Raw genomic sequence first — 24,210 nt, 5'->3', positions numbered from 1 at the left:
TTCTCGACTTTAATGGTAACTTTATTAAGTTATTAGCTCTTGTATCACCGTCTCTTTCTCGCTTTCCCAATGGTTTCGTTTGTGCCTTTGTGTTCTCTTTCAGCTTTAGGTGGTCCACTTCGGAGAATCTGGCGACTTCCAGGTGTTCCTTCAATGTTCTGTTTTACCTGTACTTTTGTGCCCTTTTGCAGGTTTAGGTGGATCACCTGGAAGCAGCCATTTTTGGTAAAATCATCATGGGCAGTTAATCGAAATCGAGCTTGCTCCAATTGTCGGTAGAAGATGGTAAAATATGTTAAACGATGTTTGTGAATTTTTTTCGCGATGCGAACTGCGTTCACGGTAGCTTGATGGGGAAGATTGTTCCGTTTAAATTGATCCGGTCCGGTCCCCTATCCATCGCGCCGGTCGCGAACGACCCCTACCTGAACCGAATCTGTCCGTTCAGGTACCGGAAGTTGGGACCCGGGGGGGGGGGGGGGTCGAGGGCGGACGTCCTTTGGATTTGAAACTTCCTTTTCCGTTTTCTCCTACGCCGCGTAGTTTCCGAGTTACGCCCCTCCAAAGAACCGACCAATCAGAGCGCAGTATTCTTATTTCCGCTGTATCTCCGAAACCACGGGACGTAGAAAAAAACGGTAAAGGAAGTATCGCCGTGGAATCCAGTCCCCTATCCATCGCCCCAGTCGCGAACGCCCCTTACCTGAACCAAACCGGTCCGTTCAGGTACTGGATGTGGCGACCGGGGGGGGGGGGGGGGGGATCGACGGTAGACGTTGTTAGGAATCGAAAGTTTCTTTTCCGTTTTCACCTATGGTGCGTAGTTTCCTAGTTATGGCCTTTTCGAAATCGACCAATCAGAGCGCAGCATTTCATTTCCGTTGTGTCTCCGAAACTACGGATCATAGACCGAAGACCTGGACCGAGATTTTTATTTCGCTAACTCCTGCACTTTGGGTCGAGCGCTTCAGCGCTCCACGGGCGCAACGGACTACGAGCCAATCCGACGACCAGAGGAACCAGGACCCTGGCGTTTATTACGTATTTTTGACGAGCACGCTCACTTCTCGGACTTTCATCTCACGTGGGTTTATTCGTCGAATTACGTATTCACTATGTGAAAGAACGAGATCACTAGCACTTCCGGTCTAGTAATATTGCAAATAAAGGTAAATACTTTGTAAATCGAAAATTGTTGAGGTGTGGGTTATAGACAGGAAAGGCGGAATGATGGGGGGAAGCCGTTAAAATTAAAGAAAAGGAGTCGAGTTTATTCATATTTTTTAAATATGTATTACATTCATATTTACATGTACTATAATAAAAAGTTCAACGATATAATTTTTGTATCATGGATCTGAGGCATCACGTAATTCCTTTCTTCTTCTAATAAGGTTATTATTACATCCCCGAATACGATTGTTGCCAAAAATCAAAACACCCAGGAGGTTTTCCATTTTTAATTTTGGTGTGACAATCCGTGGAAGATGGCGTTCACGGCGCTTATTTTTCTATCTTTTCTTGTACGCTTTACTATTTCGCTTAGAAATTTGTGCCGGGCCAGGTCACATGAATGGTCTCGCATCTTCACCACCAATAACGTTCCGTAATACCGTCAGCTACTCATTTTTCACATTTTCGCTTAATTTGCTTTACGTAATAGACCCCCAGTCGTCGCACTCTATATTTTAGTGCTTGTATGGTACATACATACATACATTACGCTGAAAACTTTTTCCGCATACTCTCCGTCTAGAGATTTCGCACTTTCATCTGCAGGATACGTTATCGCATCCTTAAACTCACGTGAGATGAAAGTGCGATAAGTGAGAACTCTCGTCAAAGATACGTAATGGCACGTAATGGACGCCCTCGGGTAACCGATAGGAGGGTGTAAGTCATCTCTTGTGCACGGCAGGTGGCGCCACGCGTGGGAGTAAGCCGCCTCGATTATTGGCAGAGGGCAGCAAGGGATGGCGATTGGGAATGTCGTCCCGTCGACGTTCTCGTAACTCGCGTCTGCTGCGTAATGGATACATGTGCGTCTATCACACAGTAGTAAAGGGGTTGAGACAAAGTGGTAACGTTGACGTAACGTCACCATACGACAGACGGGCGAGCGCGTGTACGGTGCCTTGCGTGGGAGTTGAGTGTCCAGAGATACAGCTCGAGCGTGGCGCGTGCGACTCGGTGAGTTGCGTCGCGTAAGTAGCACGTTAAATGTGTCGTATCGCTGTCAAGCTCCCTTATCGCAACCCTCCGCTTCTAGTTTAAAACGTGTGCCTTTTATCAACATCGCACGCGACCGTTCGTACGAAGATCGGTGTACAAAAGGGGGAAGCGCATGTACAGACTGGTGCAGGTGCCCGTTGCAGCGCGCAGCAAGACCCCGCACCTGCCCGATTCGGGACAAGTTTGGAAGACGTCCAACCGGGCCGCGACCGCGCTTTAGGTTAGGTAAGTGGGTTCGGTTTTTTTTCAATCACTCGCTCCTCACCTCACCGTCCTCGATTTCTTCCACCTTCTTCGCTTTGCCAGCTTAAATCGGGGTTTGTATGTTGACGCTTCTACATGGATGATCGCGCTTAAAACGTCCCAACGTGGAGTTAATTTCTTATTTATAATCTTTCAGTTTTCATTCCAAGGCACTGAATGTGCTGGCGAACTTTACACAATTTGCAAAAGTGCATAGGATCGTCATTGTATTTTGTGTCCTTAGGGCGTAGCTACGCAGTATCGAGGGTATGGATTTTTGTATATTGTTTGAGACCATAGGTTGCCAATTGTCAACAAATTACATTTGAAATTATGACAATATTTGATAGTGCAAGAATAAAATCTGTATCTAGATTACCTTCTACTTAAAATTTTGGTGTAAGTCCGTAACGGATTATGATTAACCCTTTACACTCGAGAGGTGCCTCTTGGGCACCACTGGCAACTGGAATGGCAAAGTCCTCGAGTGCAATGGGTTAAATTTTCTATTAAACAAAAATAGTTTGTACTCTTACATTTATGCTCAAGCTTTTCTACCGTAAACTTATTTTAAAGAACGTTTAAATGGCTCTAAGTTAGTTTTCCTTCATTGATTTCATTGAATCGATAAGAATAAGAATAAGAATAAGAATTTTCACTTGTAACTATAATTTGTCATGCATTGTTAATATATGGATATAATGAATGTTTTGTTATTATTTAAGCTTTGTGCCTAATATTCACATATGTATATCCGAAATACAGTAACATTTCCTGGTTAAGGCTATAGTCAATAAATACATGATGTAATCATAATTGGATATATGTCACAATGCCACATGCCGTGGCTTATAAATCATTTTAAAAATACTAAGGGACTGTAATGCTCTGACGCAGTGTTACTCTTATAAATTAAATGAACTGTTAATTCTTGTCAATAAGCAATTTAAGTATTTGGTTTATGAGTCAATAAATTACCGACATTTTCTAAAATAATTTATAGTATTTGCAATTGCTATGACTTTCATTTTCGAATTACATCGATGTGCGGAGAAAAATTGCATATATCATTTCCTTTGCAAGAGATATTTCAATTAATGCCAATGTTTAAGATACTTTGTAGTTTGATGAATGTAACTATTAATTGTTTCATAAATGTTTTACCCTTTGTTGCTGTTAGCACCTTTAGCCATTTAGATTTAATCACTGCGTGTCAAAAGTGTCATTAAGCGCTCGTTTTTTAAAAATATTACTTCAATTTTATACTTTACCGTAACTATTCAATTTGCAATTATTTATGAGGTGTGTTTATCGCTCATACTTTATGCTTCGTATCAAAATACTGAACAGTGGATGTCATAATGTAATCGGATGGTCATTGCTAATCGAGTGCCAAGTATGGCAAATAACAACATTTTTGAGTTTTGCTAGAGTGCCCTTGAAAGTTAAATTTGAACCATTCACTTATTATTAATAATATAAGAGTTACATTACTTAAGATAAGAACAAAGGGATCATCAGAATCCAAATTAGCATCAGTACCCGGAAAGGATGTAAAGTTCATAAACTCGTATCTTTGTCAATTCAGTTGTCCTAATTGATCAAACGCGTTGGACTACAAGGTATGTTTCAAATTCTTACTTAGAAATAATTTTAGCATTTTATTGTAAATATGCATCGCTATGGATTACTTATTTTTTATATCACAATTGGCGGGAAATAACTAGATACAGACGCGGCGTTTTCCTGACGTATATGTCAAGAAAACAGTGCAGAAATGGTACAATCCCTAAAACTGAAAAGAAAAGGTATCCCTCAAATTATCGAGCGACATGGGTCCATCTATATAACAGGTCGTAAAGCTACGCCTAATGTCATTGAAGCTAAGTCAATTATTTCGACTCAACTTTGCCGCACGCGTTGTCCTTGATTTCTAATTATGTGCAAAATACATCGCGGAATTAGTGGATTTTTGTACTTTTAGGGAGACTAATCAGAATTAGTTCTCTTGTCCCAATAATGTTACGGGATTATGAAATATCCTGGATATTGGTTTGATTGGTTCGCCTATCGGTGATTTTCAACACGTGGAATTTTGGAAAGTGGGGAACATAATTGAAGAGGGTCGAATTGATGGTTAGTTTTCCATAGTTTTTCATTCGGACCGTGAGAAAATATTGCAAAAATGTTCTGGCTTACAGGGGAGGTTCCTCAACCTGGAAATTCCAAAAATGTTGAAACTCGGGGGATATTTAGAGCGTGTCTAGGTGAGTTAAAAACAATTTCTTTTCCGTAGAAAATCATTTTGAAGAGATGAAATCATCCCCCGAAAATGATTGGGTTTTCAGTTTTCATTTTATCTCCCACAAACGACAACAGAGACGACACAATTATTTAAATAATAGATAATTCTCTTAATAAGATTTATCGCTGGGTAAAAGGAAAAATTAAACAATTTAAGCGATTGCAAATAACAATTTTTATCAGTTTGATTTCTTCATGAAATATTATTATATATTGAAAATAGGACGACGTAGGCTCGATACAATTTCTTTTATTTACGAAATTCACCGTTCATTGTGGAAAACCCCAAAAAGAAAAATGTTTTAACTCATCTAGACCCTGTCTAAATATCCCCCGAGTTTCAAAATTATTGGAATTTCCGAATTGGGAAACCTTGTTAGCTGACCTCTCAATTGTCACGTAACACGCGACTCAAAATAATGTAAAAAATATTTGCGATTAAATGTTCATCTTAAATGACCTTAAACATTTTGTACTTTATCGGTTGCAAATTTATACTATTGTTTGAATGCAAGTTCTTCCGTTTCAAGTATATTGTTATATTTCATTATTTCTTGTTTCAGACCTCGCGTGAATAACGGATTTTGGATGAAGGTGCTTACAAGATTTTCAGTATTAACAGGTCCGTCTCATATCTTTAGTATTTTCAATCCTATATATTAAACATTGTTTGGTATCTTCTCATGTCTTTAAATATTATATACGTTGTCATGTGGGCAAATATGGTTGGCCCATCTGTTGACTTTGGTGAATAATCACCCCACGCATACCTTATCACAGAATGTAGTAATATTTCCTAAGTATAATGGAAATTGACGAAATTGCAATCAAAACCCCCCTTACTATTTTTCTGTCAGACAATTGGTTACTTCGTTAAGGGGATGTGAAAGTGTCATCGAAGTATTCCCGTTCATGAAACTTTTCCCCAAACTGGGTGTCCCGAATCGATTCAAATTTTACAATATAAATATGGAGGGTATAAGAAAGATCCTGAAACTCATGAAATTTCACAAAAGTCAGGACCTTTCCTATAGCCTTCATATTCACGTTGTAAAATTTGAAACGATTCATCATACCTAGTTCGGAAAAAAGTTTCATGAATGATTGACTGTTTAGATGCCACTTTCACATCCCCTTAACGTGTTAGAAAAGTGGCAACTGAAGAGGTGATCGTTTAATAAAACACTCCTTCGAACTGGGCATACCGAATCATTTGAAATTTTACCTCGTGAATATGGACACCTCAAGGAATGTCCCGACACTCGTGAAATGTAATTTTTTTTTTTGTCTAAGTTAAATGTTTCTGAACAAAGAACATCGTCTCGAACTAGGTCATATGGCGAACAGCAATGAGTTATGTATCCATGCGTAGATCTGACTGAGTACATTCACGAAAAAAAAAAAAAGTTTGGCTCAGTTGATTGTATGCCGTAAGATATACTAGGGTGTTCAAAAATTAATTTAACACGGTAGGCTCATCATTGGAGATATCGAACGTTACAAAAATGTCTTCTATATGTTAAGTCGGTGCTTTTATAAACCCGACGCGCCGGGCATAAGCTGGATACCGTATTATGGTAGTTGTGTGGGCACAATAACCAACATTCTTGGCGCCGTTTTTGCAAGTATCGTAGTAAGCATGTATAGCGTCATTTCTCTCAATTTAAAAAATTTTGTTCGACCAACATATAAATGTAATATTTTGTTTTGTTGGCGTACTTGGGTTGTATCCTAGCCTTTATAAACAAAGGGTCAGCAATTCTTCAAGGGTCAACTCAGAGAAAGCAAAATCGATGGCTTGAATGTCATTCTAAAATTAAATCTTAAATCGCTCATCAGTGGCAACATACTCAACGTAATATAACTTTGCCTGCTTTATTTGATATCGTCCAAGAGCTAATAAATAAAGATCCCTTTCTAATGGAATTGGGAACCCCGATAGTTCTTTATCGTTGATGGAGTGAAATTGTCTTACAACTTGCGACTAAGATTAGTTTCTTTTACATTTCCCTTCAAGACATTCCCTTGACTTATTTTAGCCATCATCATTTTAAAGATTTTCTGAGCATTTGTAATGTCCGCGACAAATTATGCTTTACCTCGAATTTCACAAATTAGAGCTCAATTTTCAATCCCGCTTATACGAAGTATAGCAACTTGGGAGCCTGATATTATCGTTATACTTACCTTCATCCACATAGTGATACGTAATTTAAAGATGTTCGTTCGTGGCCCAGAACCTATAGAAATCGGGGCGAGGTTCATTAACAGAAATGACATTTCATGATCGTCGAGTCCATCCTCGGGATCTCGATATTCACGTGGTGACATTTCAATCACTCAGATCTTTTTAGAAATCGATGGCCCAACCAGCGATAGTTCAACCTTAGGTTTTGAGCTTTCATTGTTTAAATGCATTCTGAATTTGAATAAGAACCCTACTCAAGTTGTGACCAGTGTTCTCCAAGCGCCAACATTTCAGAAAATGTGCGTTTGAGAGAATGTAAAAGAGGGCGGATCAAGGAAGAGTGTATCCATTCCTTTCCCTAATCACACAATCGCAGTAGTTTCTTCATTTCGTCGTTTCAGAAACACGTTTTGTCTTCAATGTATGAATCGCGTGGTTCTAAAGCTAATAACAAAATCCTACGTCAAAAGTAGTAGCATTGGAAAAATGTATTCCCTATTTCGACTAGAATCAAGTAACGATACATAAGGTTCATGCCGATATTCAGCGCATGCCCAGGTTCTTAAAAAGAACCAGTTTACTTTAAGACTCGTAGCACAAAAATTATGGATTGAATTACAGTAGATTTTGTAATGATGCACCGATTCTAAAAATATTTATGTATTTAAACTAACAGAAACTGTACTGACGACCGTTTATAAAGTTGTTTCCAAATATTATTTCCGTAATAGAAATTCATGTATATTTAAAAATAGAAAGTAGTTTCTAAAGCGTGTTACAGTCATTTAAGTAAGAAGTAGGACTATGTGTAATGTTCTCACTGTCCTTGAGAATATACCAACATAAAATAACGCGACAAAGGAAATGGAAACTTATTTCACTGCTAATCATCTGTACGATTGGAACTAGATTTGCCAGGATGGCGAGCGGAATGCCCAGCGGAAAGATGAGGCGAATTCTTCTCTTCCTAGTCCTGTTAACTGGTGTTCTTCTTATCGCCATGTACACCCACGCACCACCGCTTGCATCGCTTCAACCGTTTGCCACTCGTCGGTGAGTCTTTGTATAACTTATATGGTATAAATTATAAGTTAAAACCACGATGTTTGATTAATTTGTATATCGCCCGACATGTTCAATAATTGCATTAAAGATAATTCTATAGAAAGTATTGCTTAAATATATCTCTTATTAAAAATTGCATATTTGAAATTTCATGGTGGGTGGGTGTGTGGGTGTGTCAGTGCCTTCGTGAAAAAACATGTAGGTAAAATCGGGCAAACGATGTTACTAGCATTGACATCTATAAGAACCGTCAGAATCACTTCAGCTTTGCACTATTTACGCAAAAAGCGCAAAGATCATTCACGGCTTTCAGACTGCGCTACGGCAGTCTACAGGAATTTTTTTTTCAAAACAGAACGCAATTACAATTGCCGATGTCTTGAAAAAATATTAAAATGGGGGAAACTATACGCGTGTTTCTCGATATATAGTCTGGGTGAAAACGTATCGTTGTATGTAGCAAGTTGACATTTTAATTGTAGTGAGAGAACTCTTTAACATACGTCGCTTTTGTACGAATGCAAATGTACCAGTTGCTCCGTATCAAAAAATAAAGATGCTTCGACTAAGTTTTCGATTTGTGATAATGGCAAACGTGTCACGGTAATTTCTAAATTAGAATATATTTGATACTGCAGGACTTTCCAAACTCCATGGTCTTGGACGTGTGTGTCTGGGCGTTGTGAAAGGAGAGCAGTCAGATCGTCAAGAACATCTTTGGCGACTTGTACGGCCTTATGTGGAGGTAACACCCGACTAATCTGGCCCAGACCTACAGGCACGGTGATTCTTGGCGAAGACAGTGTAATGCTGCATATGCATCAGATCGCTTTCGTTACGGTCAACACCAGCGACCAAGAAGTGAAGAACTTGCTGGAGCACGCGAAGGATGTCTTTCTGGGTAATTTCTTTAATATAATAAACTAAATCGTTGCGCTAGTTTGTTTCACTATGTTTATGTCCTATCTAGAAGGAATAATTCTTATATCAATTAATTTTTATAAACTACAGGTAACTTGAAATTTCACCGTATGATTATGGAGGTGTGGATGCCTCTCATGACACTCAAAAAGTTACTATTCTTTTAACTATGTTATTTAGCTTAGGCAAGAAGCAACATGATCTGCCACATACTTTTACCACTAATCGCTTCTAAATGACTCTAAAATAGTAATTGCCGGTGTCAGGAATCGTTCTTAATCATCTGAAATACGGTAGTAACAGAAAGTTATGCATTAAAATCCGGAAAAGGGGGTAACCGTGTATCCGCGAATTCAACGTATGTAACGTAGATACTGTAAATTCTCTCAAAGTGAAAAATTAGTTGCTATTGAATGCAACAGATGGCGAGGTTGTAAAATTGTGTGTCATTTCGATATTAACACGTTGACTGCCAAAACAAATGACGGGTGTATTATCGCAAGACGGTGACCACCGTGGCAGTCAACGTGTTAAGATAGATTGCAGTCAAGAACATTTGTATTATATTTTAATTATTATAAGCCTATGTATTTTCATTTTGAGATTGTGAAGAAATGAACGTGTCTGAATGAAGTAATATTTTTGTTCATCAATCTTTTGTTAACTTATTGAGCTTTATCAAAGTGATACCAACCCTTGTCTATTCCGATGCTAAGGAGTTTCACTTAGATAGTGCGTTAAATATCTTGGCACGAAATTGCGTCTAATGAAGATTTTAACGTAACACATTCCGACTGACCACAACTATCAGAAAGTCTAACAAGTGAAATGAGATATTTAGAGGTTATGCCCCACTAAGTATACCGGGTTACAGTCACGTAACGCTGAAATAACATGATGTATAGCGAATGTTATTCCAAAGATACCTTCATATTTCATAATATTTAATTATTACCTGTTCCGTAACATTGTTACAAATCTGTCAGCATTGCAATTGTATAATTTTAACATAACACGTAACATTCGACCAATATGTTATGCGCATGTTACATTATTCGTTATATAATTGCGTAGAAAATAGTAACATACATTTTAGGTACAGATAATGGTGTACGTTATATTACATGTTACAAAAAGACGTAACGATTATATCGTTGTTATGTAATCGTGATTCGTGGGGCAGTTTCCATGTAGAAATCTGAATTATTCTAATTAATAATGCATTAATAATTCTCCCGCAGGCAATGTCAGAACGTTGATCAAGGCTTTAAAATCGAAAGGAAGGTCGAGCATCAATAGTTTTATTATCTACTTGAGCGCGACTGATGCCCAAGGCACAAAACTGACGCTAGATACCGACGAATCCTACAAATTGGAGGTAATATTAAAGGATAAGGTTTTGGAAGCCAGGATTAGTGGAAAAAGCTATTGCGGGGTGAGACACGGACTGGAGACTCTCAGTCAAATGATCTGGTGGGATGAAACCGCTGGGAGACAGGGTATCCTTCGCGTGATCTCGCAGGCCTTCATCGAAGACAAACCAATGTTTCCGTATCGTGGATTGCTCGTGGACACTGGTAGGCAATTTTTCCCCATTGACCATCTGAAGAGGGTAATCGACGGTATGGCGGCATCAAAATTGAATACCTTCCACTGGCACCTCACCGACTCCCAAAGTTTTCCCTTCGATTCAGCTCAGTTTCCAGAAATGGCAAGATGGGGAGCTTATAGCGGTGACGAAGTATATACACCTGAAGACATTAAGGATATCGCGGACTATGCTAGAATCAGAGGCGTCAGGGTTCTTATGGAAATAGATTCTCCTGCTCATGCCGGTGCTGGTTGGCAATGGGGTGAGTGTAATCATTGACTGCGTCGAATCCTATTCGGTGACATTTCAGATTCTTCGGGGCTCGGCTCGTTTTTGATAAGGAATCACATAAAAGAGCGATTTGAGTTTTTTTTTTTTTTGAGACTGATCCTCTTCAACTTTTATTCGAAGCATTTACAAATGATTTCCGATGGTTTGTGACCATAATAAATATTGGTCACGTCCACCCGGCTCATTTCCCCGTCCCAAAATACTTAATATTTTAGCTTTCACAAGCCTCTTAAATTATGGTGCGCCTTATTACCCTAAGGTATCGTGAAAGAACATAGAGTGATGTTTCATACCTAGTTTCGTACATATCTTAAATACTAAAAATTCCACAGATACAATTCTTCCATTCCCCGTTCATCAATTTTGTTGTAAGGTTGCGTAATCACTTTTCGTGTCCCACTTTCCCTCGCATTTTTCGTTCATTTATCGGAGGAAATGTAGCTCACTCGTAAATTATGTGCTTTACCTTAACCCTTTCGTTACGGCAGTCCGCGCCGCCAGAGAACCGCCACTGACCGGGCCACCGCGCCGAAAGGGTGCACATTGCACGTCGGCAGTCTTCGGTATTCAAACTTACGACTTCCACTTGAACAACGCCTCCTTGTCATCCCTTTCTACATACACTTTTCCAAGTGTTAAATAACTACTGTTTTGTCGCATTATTCCATTATTAAATTACCGAATAAACATCTAACTTTAAACTTTTAAGAAATGAAAAGTTATACCAGTAGCCGGTCTTCTCGTCTCGTCTCGATGGCCAACATGTGTTACATATGTTCAAAATATACTTTCAGTATGATTAATCCGATACGGGCAAAGAATTCAGAAGTCCCATAGAAGCCCAGATCCTATGTTAGCGCTTGATGCTCTAAAAGTTGGCTAACAAACCAGAAGTGGGGGTAAAAAAGAGATCGCACGTGTTAGCCAACGATATCTCACGTACGGGAGGAAGAGAGACGCATATAGAAAGGCGAGTATTGCGTGTAAGATAAAGAAAGAATGCAATCGCTATATATCGCCATAAGATTAAGAGAGATGGAGAGATGATTACAGCGCCGCCATCCGTTGGCTAACATACTATTTATCGAGCATCGAACGTCCGTATCCTTCTGGGCTTCTATGGAGACTTCTGAATTCTTTGATACGGGTCAATACGATGGAAAGATACTCTACGGATAAAGCGGAATTCGTTACCGACTGTAGTCGGCGCTCGTACACCCAGGTCGTTGCGTTGATGCCGGTTATAGTCGGCGCTCGTAACGAAAGGGTTTTAAAAGCCGCGGATAGAGAATACGCCGTTTCAAAAGAATGCCCATGTGATCATCGGTTCCACCACAAATAAGTTATATCTTGGATCGTGAAAACACCGTAATCGTGTAGTAACACTATCGTGATTTCCTTGCAGGAAGCCATCACGGTCTCGGCGAACTTGCCTTATGCGTAGATCAACAGCCGTGGTCTTCATACTGTGGCGAACCAAATTGCGGCCAACTAAATCCAATAAATGAGCACACATACCGAATTCTAGAGGGTTTATATAAGGAGCTTTTAGATCTTACCGAGGTAAGAGATATAATTCATCTAGGCGGAGACGAAGTCAATCTCGATTGCTGGGCCCAATACTCCAACATAACTGCAGCAATGCAAGCCCAAAATATGACCGATCATCATGCTTTATGGGCCGAATTTGAAAACAAGATTTATCAGCGAATCGTTAAGATGAATTACAATGAAGTTCCGAAAGCTGTGATCCTATGGAGTTCTCCGCTTACGAAGAGACCATACATCACAACATACTTCGACCCAAAAGTGCACGTGATTCAATCTTGGGGAGGCAGCAATTGGCCGGAAACCCCGGATTTGTTGGAAGATGGCTATCGGGTGATTCTCTCTCACGTTGACGCATGGTATTTGGATTGTGGATTTGGCAGGTGGAGGGAATCGGGCGAAGCCGCATGCGGTGAATATCGAACATGGCAAACCGTTTATAATCACAGACCTTGGAGGGATTATCCTCAGCAACAACTGGGTCTTGTTCTTGGAGGTGAAGCTGCTATTTGGAGTGAACAGACTGGGCAGATGTCTCTGGGATCTCGACTATGGCCCCGAGCTTCCGCTCTCGCCGAAAGATTATGGTGGGTTTATTTCTGCTTTATCGAATAACCCCAAGTTGGGGTTTTAATACTGAAAAATATAACTGTTTTTCTCCTTTCGTGATGAAAATGATTTTCTTAATCGGAATAATGGGTATACCTTAAGAAATATTATGCAACCTCGAATTATTCGAACCTACGTTTCAGGAGTGACATGCCAACGAATGGTTATTCCACTGAGGAAAGTGTTTACACGAGATTGGCTGCTCATACTCAGATTCTTTCAAACAGAGGCTTGAAAACGGAAGCCATGTGGCCTCAATGGTGTTCACAAAATCCAGGGAAATGTCTTTGACGGACCAAAATTTGAACTGCGAGCCAGAACGACAATATAGTTACTAGTACCATCACGGTTGCAATTACCACAATACGGAGACATTAGTTCCATCTGCAAGGACCTCTGTTTTAAGGGGGTCGCTTGAGTATTAGGCAATTAATTGAACTCGAATTTGAAGTAACGTTCCGAGGAGTCCTATTGGATTTCTTTTAAACAAGAAGCGATACTCCTTGATAGTACTCCTTAGGTTTTAAAAGACATTGTTGCAGAACAATCGATAGAAACGGTTCTAGAGGTAACATTTTTGTGCAGTGTCGGTGGAAGTAGAATGTTAAGTTTCTTTTTAATAGATAATTTTATATATGAAGTTGAAATTAGATGTCTGTGCTTGGTAAAAGCACGCAGATTGTATTGCTTATGGGGTCGGGATTCTACGCTTATTAAGCTTCGAGAAATGAACTTTTTGATCGTGGTATAAACGAGGATATTTCAATGAGTAACAACAAATAAAATATTTTTAGGTATTTGTCGTTTAGTTACAATACAAATTAGATGTCATTTTTCTACATAATTATTCGCTTCTTCGATACACTTCTCGCATCGTTACCTTGACTTCTTTAATGCACTGGAAAGAAATGGTATTGTATATGCCTCCAGCCAGGAATGCATCGGTTCTTACCCCGCCTGGCCCTGTAACTCTTAACATCGTCCGGCATCCTCCATAATACAGTCCTGATATTGCTCCCTCTGACTATTTTACGTTTAGATCCCTGAAGAACTTTTTGAGAGGACGATGATTTGGGAATAAATATAGGAGTTGATGAGACGGCATGAGAAATGTATTAAAATGAAGGATGATTGTGTAGAAAAACGACACATCATTTGTGACCCTATGTGACACAGGTATCTAAAAATATTTAATTTGCTGCTACTTTTTGAAACACCCTTGTATATCTTGTTACGAGATTACATTACGATTTTTCTTATTTTATTCATCAAACGGATAGAATATTCAATGCGTGCATTTTTGATAGTGCCTCAGTACAAAATGCGTGCATGATAAGAGATAGACATCCGAAATTAATTTATTCGTTGAGCTCACAGTCATGTATTATCAAATTGAAAAACGTTTACGCTTATTAAGCTTAGGTAAATGGACTTTCCGCCCAAATTGTATTTCATCCAAAGTACGTACTTTTCATGCGTTTTTCTATATCCGTAAAACGTGTGGAATAAATTTTAATAGGAATCTATAATAAGTTTGCTGCCGTCTTGTTTGATCTGTCGTGAGGTTCATGCAGCGAATCGCCTGCAAATCGCTGTTAAAGCATTTAAAAAACGGACTGTCAATTCTTAGTATGCACTGAACAAAGTCGGTTGAAAGTTAATTTTACTCTGCTGTAACAAATTGTCACTGTTGCATTTATGCCCAAGTAATGAGTTTTTATTTTTAGTACCATAAAGTGCTAGCATATTTTGATAATTGAGATCCGATATCGATTTCCTTTTTGCATGTATTATAATTTCGTTATTAATAACATCTGATTTTATTAGAATTTGTACGTTTCGTACACTTTCTTTGCTTCAGAAATATTTATAAACACTCATAGTGAGCATTCTGCCCGCTACGATGTTAAGGCTGGAGCCCCTGGATAGGAAGCCACGTCTCTCGGTAACTTGTGCTATCAACTCTTTTGTTTACGCGTTATTTTAACCGGAGAAAGACATCCAATTCTCTTATATATTCCGAGTACGCACGGCCTTTCTCTCTATCCACGAGGAATAAAATACAGTGAGAATCTCAATGAAGGGGAACCGTAGATATTCCGATCCAGGATATTAAGCCTCATTCCGACATGATTTCGCTCCTGAGCAATGAATGAGAATATCCGATAAATGATTCAATGTTATTAACGTGAGTACAACGTGCTAGTTACATCCGTGAAGCATGCATATCGTATATGTAATACTCCGGTGATCCTAGTCCAGCTTGAGAACGAACGAGACTTCATTGTAATGGGAAGGCCTAATCTTTTCGATTTATAAATATTTTGTAAATATTTATATGAGTTAAGCTTGAACTATACAGTTATTCATCCGATCGTGAGAAACCAATTATCATTTGTTTTTTGTACAGTAGATGAAAAAAAAAAAACATACATCGTCCTATGACAATTACTTAGTATAGACATCAGAAACAGACCCCCGAGAACGAAGACGCGTGCGTAAAGAAGTTCATACACTTATTTCACCGATTTGATGAGATCGCCGCAAAAGCTCGACTAACGATAGAAGTATTACATACATATACATATGTACTTAACACTTTTGAAACTTGCAATAGCGATTTTTTCTCCGCACGAAAGGAAAATGTCTTATCGTACAAATGCACGCAATGAATTTCTGAGCGCTCGTTATACCGGGAAATGCGTGCAATTTTAAATAAACACTAAATGAAATTTAACATCGAACTTAACACATCACGGACTAAATATCTTATGACCAGGTTGAAAGTGAATAATATCAATGACGAATTTACTCATCGTCCGTTTTCAATGTGTTAACGCTTACTATTTATCGGGTATTTATATAAGTAACTTAACAACATTCGCGATTGTAACGGCAGATATCAGTTTGAACGGTTCATTTCTAAAGAAACGTCCAAAGTTAAACTCGATTTAAGAGCTTAATATCCGTAGATTGTGGGATCCAGAATCAAGATTTGTCGCAATCACTGGGATGACGATAAGTTTTCAATTAATTACGACGCGGAGCGAGAGAACACTCGTTAGGTTGTAGTGACGGAATTTCATGGTTTCATAATGGCCATAGTACTAGCGATTCATATTATTAGAGTACAAGAATCTTGTATAAAACTAGTGTATAGTTACCGCGTGTATTTGTACATACGTGTATGTTTTGCAAGGCGTGTGATACGATTTAAGCCATAGCCGCAGGACAACACGAAATCTGGGGTGTGAGTGACCTGGATCGAAGTTTAGAGGATCGTAATGTGGGCTTTGGTTGAGCTGAATCTTCGGTCAAGAGATTGCACGTTCTTGTGTTTCCTCTAGCCATACACTGAGCGGAAAATTCACTTCTTAGAAAGAAAAACGTTCTTGTGGCGAGTAGATGTCTACTTGTAGCTATCGAGAGAATAAATCACAAGATTGTGTGAACGATCCGAGATTAATACAAATTTGAAGCTATGCTCGGTTTTCTTGAACTTAGCTTCTCCTAGGGCTCTTCGTTACTATTCCATTTTTTGTACATAAACGTCCTGGAACGAAAAGTTGATCGTTCAGAGAACGAAATATATTGAAAGAGTTAATAGCATTACCGTACTAAGCTAGAATTCAACGAACTCGCGGTATGTGTAATCAGTTCCTCGTAAAATTCTCGACTTCAAGCTATATTTTTTACCGGAAATCGCTGAATTAAATATATCTTATACAAATAATGATTTAACTTCCATTGTAACTTTTAATCTTGAAAGGAGTTTTGTACGTGAAATTTCGTTCGCAAAATCATTTCCACTTGATACTAATTCATTATTTAGCTCACAACGCTTATGATTCTTACAAAATCAATTTTGTTGTAACTAAGGAATGTCTTTAACGAGAAGCATTTAAATTATCGCAATTATTTAATTTAATATAAGGAAGTAATTTTTTCGCTCGGTGTATTAGTTGGTTTAAATTCAATTGCTTCCAGACTGCACTGATTAATGATATGTGTACATACCTTATAGGAAAAACTCCACAAACATGGAAGCTTTATTAATGTAGATAAGCTTATATTTAAGTTTATTATGAATCAAGAGCGTTACCAGTGAGGCCACAAAATGTTAATTTTTATTATTTTTTTTTTTTTTAATATACCTTGATGAAGTAATATTAAATTATATGAAAGTAAAATTGTATTCATTATGAATCTAGTCTTGAAACTCATCTGAACGTAATTGAATTTTAATGCCAATGTAACAAAAAATCTTGAAAGTGATCGCTTAATATATGACCACAAGCATTATTTACAGAAACTAGCCAAGTTGCTTTTCAAGGAGACATGAAATCTTTTTGATGAATGACGTTTTAAATACCAATTATTCAAATTGTTTTATTGGCTTTTACACTTAAATATTAAAAATAATTTTCAATAATTTCTTTCATAAGTCATATTTTTACCGATCAACTTTATACGCATAATTTCATTATCAATTTTATGTCTTTACGATCATTACGAACACTATTGCAGAGTTTATTAACGCTAAAAACAATCTGTTAGCCACTAAATGGGATTAAACGCTGGGATACGCTTGTTTCAAAAAGAATGTCTGCAAAAGTGAAAAACTTCTAGCGCTTATATGTATAAAAATGAACTTCTCCAACAAAAAAATTAGTTTCGTATTGCTGATAGAAATGTTAAAAATAATGAATTCAATTGTAGCAACAGGTATAACCCCTGGAGTAATGTATAAGAAGTTGACTGGGCTGTGTACGAAGTTTACCGGTCAATTTGTTTTTGAGTGATCCTGCACGCTAAGTTGAAGAATGTAGTTCCGAGAAAAACCCGTTTGATAGTGGCCTTGGTGCTATTTTTTTTTTTTTTTATTACAAATTGAAACAAATAACAAAACGTTGCAATTTCGGTAGCATTCATTTTATAACTGAGGAACTCTGATGTGCGTTAAAACGGATATCTTCCCCTTTTGTAAAGACAACGGCCACGTCTATCACAAATAATAATCTGACGTGTCTCACTAAATGGTCTGTAATTTAACTCTACGTCATTATTTCGATCTTAAAATTGTACGTGCATACATCAGAGATGTACTTTCGATTCATAGAAACGAAATCGTTTTTTTTTTATTTATTTTAATGTTACACCAGAATGCCCTTCAATAATCGGTACAAAATCATTTGTTTCAACTTATTAGTTAGTGATTTTAAAATGGTTGTTTGTAAAGTTAGAATATTTGTAATAAATCATCGATTCTTGTTAATTTCCATTCGCTTCAGAACACACTATTGTACTTTAATTATACATTTGCATCATGGAGAAAATATATCGAAGATGTAATAAGTTTTCCCAATGTTTTCCGTCCTGATAATTTAGTAATTATTTTCTACAAAAGTGGCCGCGGTACGTTTCAAAAAATCTTTCCAATGTTTTAAGCATACCGGTAATTTATACACGGTCAACTTGATATTCTCATCACAAATTTAATTCATTTCTATATAAATCGATTCTCTGTAAATTGAATAAAATCGAGCTCGTTCACATCCCTTATAAAAACAGGTGCAGCGTTTCGATTAAGGACAGACACCGATATTTGAGCACTATTATTATAACGTTGTTATTGTACTTCATACATGTATTGCTATTAATTTATATTAGTAGTTTACCTAGATAAGTTTACATGCAAAGCTGAGTCGAACGAGTGCTCTGGAATAGAGAGCTTTCAACAAGGGAGTGATAGAACTGGAATAAACAATCCGATAATCACTAGTAATCTGTCATTTTTCTTCCGCCAACTCTCGAGCTACGTCAAGGTAGTAGAACAAAAGCCCCGAAATAGCATAGGTATATAACGCGTCGTAGAAAATAAATTTGGTTTAGCTCTCAGTTGCCGCACGGTATAGCATAGGGAAGCCCGAGGTCGATTCTAATCATTTTTACATTTTTTATTCCGTAACCAACAGTAACGGGTTTTCACGATTGAAAGTGGGTAATCTTCCACTAAAAGATGGTCTGGGTTTTATCGCTTTAAAAGTTCATGGAAAATTGGCAACTTTATTTTCCCCACCGAATGTCTTTGTTTCAATTTCTACCGATGTAGGGGGCGATTGTAACACTGATCGGAGCAAATGTAACGATACTTATTAATTTAAAAAATTGCTTGAATATTTAAGGACGAAAAGTGTAAGTTGACAACACGTAAAAGCACAACGGATCGTATTAACTTGGCAGACTCGAAACCAATACACGGGTTAAACGATAAATGTTGGATTGATCTACTTTGTTTTCATTTCGTTTATGAATATTTTTACGTGTACAAGGCATGTTCTCGTATTCAAAGAGTCTGCCCCAGATAAATTTTATCGAACGTGTTTTTTGGCAACGTTGATGACTGGAGTCAATTCGACTTGGTATACCGCCAAACGATTGATATAATTATAACTACTTAACTTTAGATCCATTAAACATGTAACGAACTGCTCCACGTGCAATGCCGTGGCACGAGTAAATCGGCTTCGCTTCCCCCTAATTTAATACAGACCAAAAATATCGAACCCATGAAAATGTTACTCACCCCGGCCGTTTTACGAAAAATGTCGACAACAACGAAACGCTCGGTCTAAGAAACATGAAATTATCGTGAGACGTACATGGCGCTATCGAAAAGCTTCCACGGTCTCGATACGCGCTTTCCAAATTTAAAGATGAAATTTATAACGTTTATTATAATTGCCTCGTGTTACATTTGATCTCGGTCTCCTTTACTCGTAAGTTTTTCATTTACTCATAATAAATGTAAACGGTTTTGGCGTAGGACTGCGTAATTCCCGGGGTGCGCGTCAGAGAATCGAATGGCACGGAAAAGTGCAACCGTATTCGTGCAGAACGTTGAGCAGTTCGGCGGAGAGCCGCCAGGCGACAGCAGTTCCCCGATACCGCGAAAGATGGGGCATGAATACCCTCCGCTACTCGCTTCAAACGTTATCGGATGTACGTATCGCGATGGCACTTTGCATACTTGTATCAATTCCTGGTAGAAGGATCATCTGAATATTCATCGCTCGTTAATCTTATTATTATCAACGAAATCCGTTTCTCTCGAAATCCTCTTTTCGGACGTTACGCTTTGCGAGCAAATAAGCGGCAGTTTGCGGCAATTCCCAATTTCTTTGTTTCACGGTGACCGATCGTTCTTTGCGAACGACGACGGCAAACTTGGCCAGGTAAATGGCGCAATACGTGCGGCATGCGACAGGCCACGTTGATTGCAAGGCTGCCGGGGTCCTGGAAATGAAAAAATATTTTCGTAGAAGGTACTTTCGTCCCAGCCTCGTTTCTTTTTCCGCCGACCCACCCACTGACTCGCGCCAGGAGCCCTTACGACCTATCGCCACGACGCGACGGGCTCTTCCGGCGGTTCCTCCTGCCGATCGACGTCCGTTCCCGGTGCGAGAACCGCTGCATCGGGTCTTACAGCTGGTAGAGCTCGACAGAAGCGCGGGGAGAAAAGCTAACTTAACCCGCGCGTTGTACCTACTCGGTCAGGCATGGAGAAATAGGAAAGGTATAAAAAAAATAGGAAAAGAAAAAAGGCGGCGTTACGAAGGTAAAGGAAGAAAAAAAGGAGAGATAAGCAACCGAGAGTACCGACAGCAGCGATCTTTAGGATCTCGGCAAGCGGCACCGGAGATATCCTTCCACTGGAAAGGCCGCGTTCGCCGAGAGTTCCTCGAGGAAGCGCGATCCGCGGCGAGTAACGGTACCGGAACTCTTCGGGAGCCGGGACTAGCGGATGTTCCGAGGAGGCGGGAGGGCGTATGTAGGTCTCGCGTTCCCATTGGCCGGCCGGGTGTCCGACCGGGTAGCAGTAAGCGGTCCGCGGCGAGCGGCGAGCGGCGAGTCCGCGTCCGCGTCCACGGGCAACGACGGCCCCCTACCTGTTGCTGCTCCCCGACTCGACTCCCCGGCCATGGGAACCGACGCGGTTCCTCCGAATTCATTGCCGCCGTCTAGATTTATTTTTAAATCTCCTCTGCGTTCGACGCTTATATCCGATTCACGACGTCGGACCGCTGCGCCGGGCGAAAAAAAGAAATCACTTTCCAGGACAGAAGGGCTTCCGTCAAATCGATGCTTACTCGCTATCGTCGACCAAATGAGTCGTGGGATTGATTGTCTCAAGTTAATGCGAATTCCAAATGCTGCATTTTCTTGGGCCGACTTTGCCACGTCTCTCTTATTCGTTGCTACCAGATTGTCCGCGTATCGACGGCGCCAGCGGTTCATTCGCTCGAAAGCCCGAGAGACTTGGAAAGAATGAATGATATTCTTGTACCGAACCGGAATTTGACGGTCTTGGGCCGTATCCGATGTTTCCTCTCGAAAGCGTGACAGTTACCGGTGAATTCGTACTCGCATCGTCTTCAAACTCAATTAGCGGTTAATCACTTTTTATATCAAGTCGTTGGAGTTTGATACGATATTTTATCCAAAAACTGATACAGTTTTCGTTAACATTTTCTTCGCCTAAGAATGTTGATCAGAAAATATTAAAGAACGGAACGACAGCCCGAGAAGATATAAAATAAAGGAAAAAATAGGGTGAGTGACCCACTTACCTTGGGGCGTTCGAGTACAGGCGTTCCTCAATTTACGCGGAGTATCCGTTCCACGTGGATTCGTTTTCCGCGAATAAAAATCCCGTAAATAAGGTCTGTCGGTACAAAAGAAGAAAATATTTAAAATAAAAGCTAATACATACAAGTTTTAGAAATACATATTAATTTCAAATAGCTTAAAAAGGAAAAAATGATGACGTTTCAAAATCGCGTAAATTGTGTTACAATTTACTGAGTAAATTGAGGGAGGGATGTAACTCCAAATTGCGGTATGTTTTATGCGACACAAAAGTGTCGCCAATGTTCGCACTATCGCATCGCTGGAATTTAGGTACTGCACGATGTAATTTCTGCTAAACATCATAAGGTGATACGAAAGCCTTATATATACCAAAAGGTCAAAATATTTATAAAACTTTTCTCCAAACTGAAAGCACCGAATCGTTGGAATCTTCAGCATGGGATTATGGAGGCCCTAAGGAAGAACGCGGTGCTCACGAAATTTCGTTTTTAATAAAGATATGTTTTAATTTATCCCAGACTGGATCTAACGATACATGTTTTTTTTTTTTTTTTATGAAATATCACGAGTACCACGTTCTTCCTCAGGACCTTCATAATCACGGGCTGAAGTTCCAAATGATTCGGTCCACCCAGTTTGTAGAAAAGTTTTATGAATATTTTTACAATTTATATATAAAAAGTGACTCTTCCGTATCACCTTAAGTACTTCCGCTGAATCAACCTAAGCAACGTCCTCTTCGATAAATGACGTACATCGCGTATTCCCATACCTTTGGAAAGGAACGCAGGCAAGATACCCTTTGCGTTGGAAAGAAAAATGAAGTTCGTTTGCAGAACGGCATTAAATCGAATGGTTTTACAATTCAGTTTTGACTTAATAATCTCAGAAGGTATCGATGGAACGAAACGGATCGCCAGCTAGCTCGGACGGAGCACGTGGCCGAAAGGAGGCGGACGCCCTCCACGTCCGCCAAAAAGGAACCGTCGAAGGGACGGCGGAAGGAATCCAGCGATCCTCGAAAGGGACACGGTGAAAACGGAGAAACCGGCTTCGACGAAGGAGATCATTCGAGAGCGCATAGCCCCTCGATACGTCGCGTCGCGTCGCGTCCCGTCGCGAAGGCGTTACGGTTCTCTCGTCGTAGTGACGTCACGCGTCACGTGACCGCGGGGAGGGTAATGAAATTTCCTCGGCGGAGCGGCGGCGGCGGCGGCGGCGGCGGCGGCGGCGGCGGCGGCGGCGGCGGCGGGAGACCCGTTCGCGCGGGCGTCGAAGTCTCCGGCGGGCGCGCGCGAGGGCCTCGCGACTCAGCCACGTCCTTGGGGTCCTGTTCCAAGACCGGACCGAGCCGGAGCCGGGGCGCGCGCGCGCGCGTCCCGACTCACACCCTGGAGTCCCCGCGAGGACGCTCGTCCGCAGGAGACGCGAGAACCGCCGGCGCGCGCGGTTTCGCCGCGGTGTGAGTAACGCGAGCCCTCGGAGGTAGAGGCGCGGAATTCCGGGCGCGGGAGGGAAGGGAGGAGGGGCGCGCGGTGGAGGTGGCGAAGGAGGGGGCGAGAGGTCGGAGGCATGGAAGTACCGCTATGCCTAGAGTACCCCGAGGCGAGGTACATACCAACCTACCTACCTACCTACCTACCCGGGTACCCGGCGGTCCGCGCGCTCCCGGACTATGCCGCGCGGGAGGCGCGCCGCCGCCATAGCGCGGCGCGTTCGCGGGACTGTAGGCCCCGGGAGGCCCGGGAGGCCCCGGGCCGCCTCTACCTACGCGCGGCGGCGCGGGGCGGCGCGGGGCGGCGCGGGGTGGCGCGGGGCGGAAACGGGCCCGAGAGAGCGACGAGCCGCCGGGAGGGAGAGAAGGACGGCGACCGCGCCGGCGGAGGGAGCGAGAGGCAACTTTGTCCCGGGCGACCCACCGGCCGTCCGCACTCCCGTGGTCGCCGGCCCACGATACGGATCGCCAGTGCGCGCGCGCGCGCCCCGAAAGCGATGGTGAACCCGGTACTCGCGCCCGCTCGCCCGACCGCGTGAGGGACCGCGTGAGGGACCCCGCGAGGTCCGGGCGGGCCGCGACCGGGCCGGGACCGACCATGCCGACCGTGTCGACCCGCGGCCGCTCCGCGCGGCGCTGAGGGGAGTCGCGCTCCGACGCGCGCCGCAGGCGAGCTGCTCCTCGCTTCCGCCGACGCTCCCGCCGACGGTGGTGCTCCTGTGGTGTTTGTGCGACCTTTTGCGCGGTTCCTGACCTAAGGTGCGTTCCCGATTCCGGGACCCGGACGCGCCGCCCGGGGTACCCCGGCGGATCGTCCTCGCGGATGAAGGTCAGTCGGTAACCGTTTTCATGCAACGCCCGCCGAAGACGCGGCGTTTCCTCCGGCGAGGCGGATGCGCGTTTGCCGCGTGCTCGACGTCCGCGGATTTGGCGGGCGACGCGACTCCGAATCGGGGGAATCAGCGGCCCGTGTCAATTTGCATCCTCGGTCGCTGGTTATCTCGAAGGCAAAATTATCTCCTCGATTCTGCGTAATATCGCGTTCAGCATCCGAGTTAAACCGTAGAAAAT

At 41.3% G+C, this 24,210-nt stretch overlaps 2 protein-coding genes across 7 annotated transcripts in view; both read left to right on the top strand.

Annotated features, from left to right (window-relative positions):
* The first annotated feature begins 1,476 nt into the window (after positions 1-1,476).
* Positions 1,477-18,351, top strand: LOC105697807 (probable beta-hexosaminidase fdl). 6 transcript variants are annotated; one of them, XM_012421469.2, is made up of 8 exons: positions 1,477-2,190; positions 2,270-2,457; positions 5,343-5,401; positions 7,877-8,020; positions 8,671-8,933; positions 10,195-10,806; positions 12,241-12,970; positions 13,136-18,351. In XM_012421469.2, exons 4-8 carry the CDS (start codon positions 7,887-7,889, stop codon positions 13,281-13,283), a joined length of 1,887 nt encoding a protein of 628 aa, XP_012276892.1. In that variant the 5' UTR covers positions 1,477-2,190; positions 2,270-2,457; positions 5,343-5,401; positions 7,877-7,886; the 3' UTR covers positions 13,284-18,351. The 6 variants fall into 6 exon arrangements, with proteins under 6 accessions (XP_012276892.1, XP_012276893.1, XP_023287589.1 ...); XM_012421470.2 differs by having other exon boundaries at positions 1,477-2,204; XM_023431821.1 differs by adding an exon at positions 4,064-4,097 and having other exon boundaries at positions 1,477-2,457.
* Positions 18,352-23,923: 5,572 nt separating this feature from the next.
* LOC105697799 (transcription factor Sp4) overlaps positions 23,924-24,210 on the top strand; it is a 71,020-nt gene continuing 70,733 nt past the window's right edge. Inside the window, exon 1 of the mRNA XM_012421455.1 lies at positions 23,924-23,968. The gene's annotated coding sequence lies outside the window, so the exon portion shown is untranslated. The remainder of the gene's footprint in view (positions 23,969-24,210) is intronic.

The sequence above is a fragment of the Orussus abietinus genome, unplaced genomic scaffold (genome assembly GCF_000612105.2).
Source record: "Orussus abietinus isolate OABI.00-Male unplaced genomic scaffold, Oabi_2.0 scaffold119, whole genome shotgun sequence".
Lineage (NCBI taxonomy): Eukaryota > Metazoa > Arthropoda > Insecta > Hymenoptera > Orussidae > Orussus > Orussus abietinus.
This window is presented reverse-complemented; position numbering and strand designations above follow the sequence as displayed.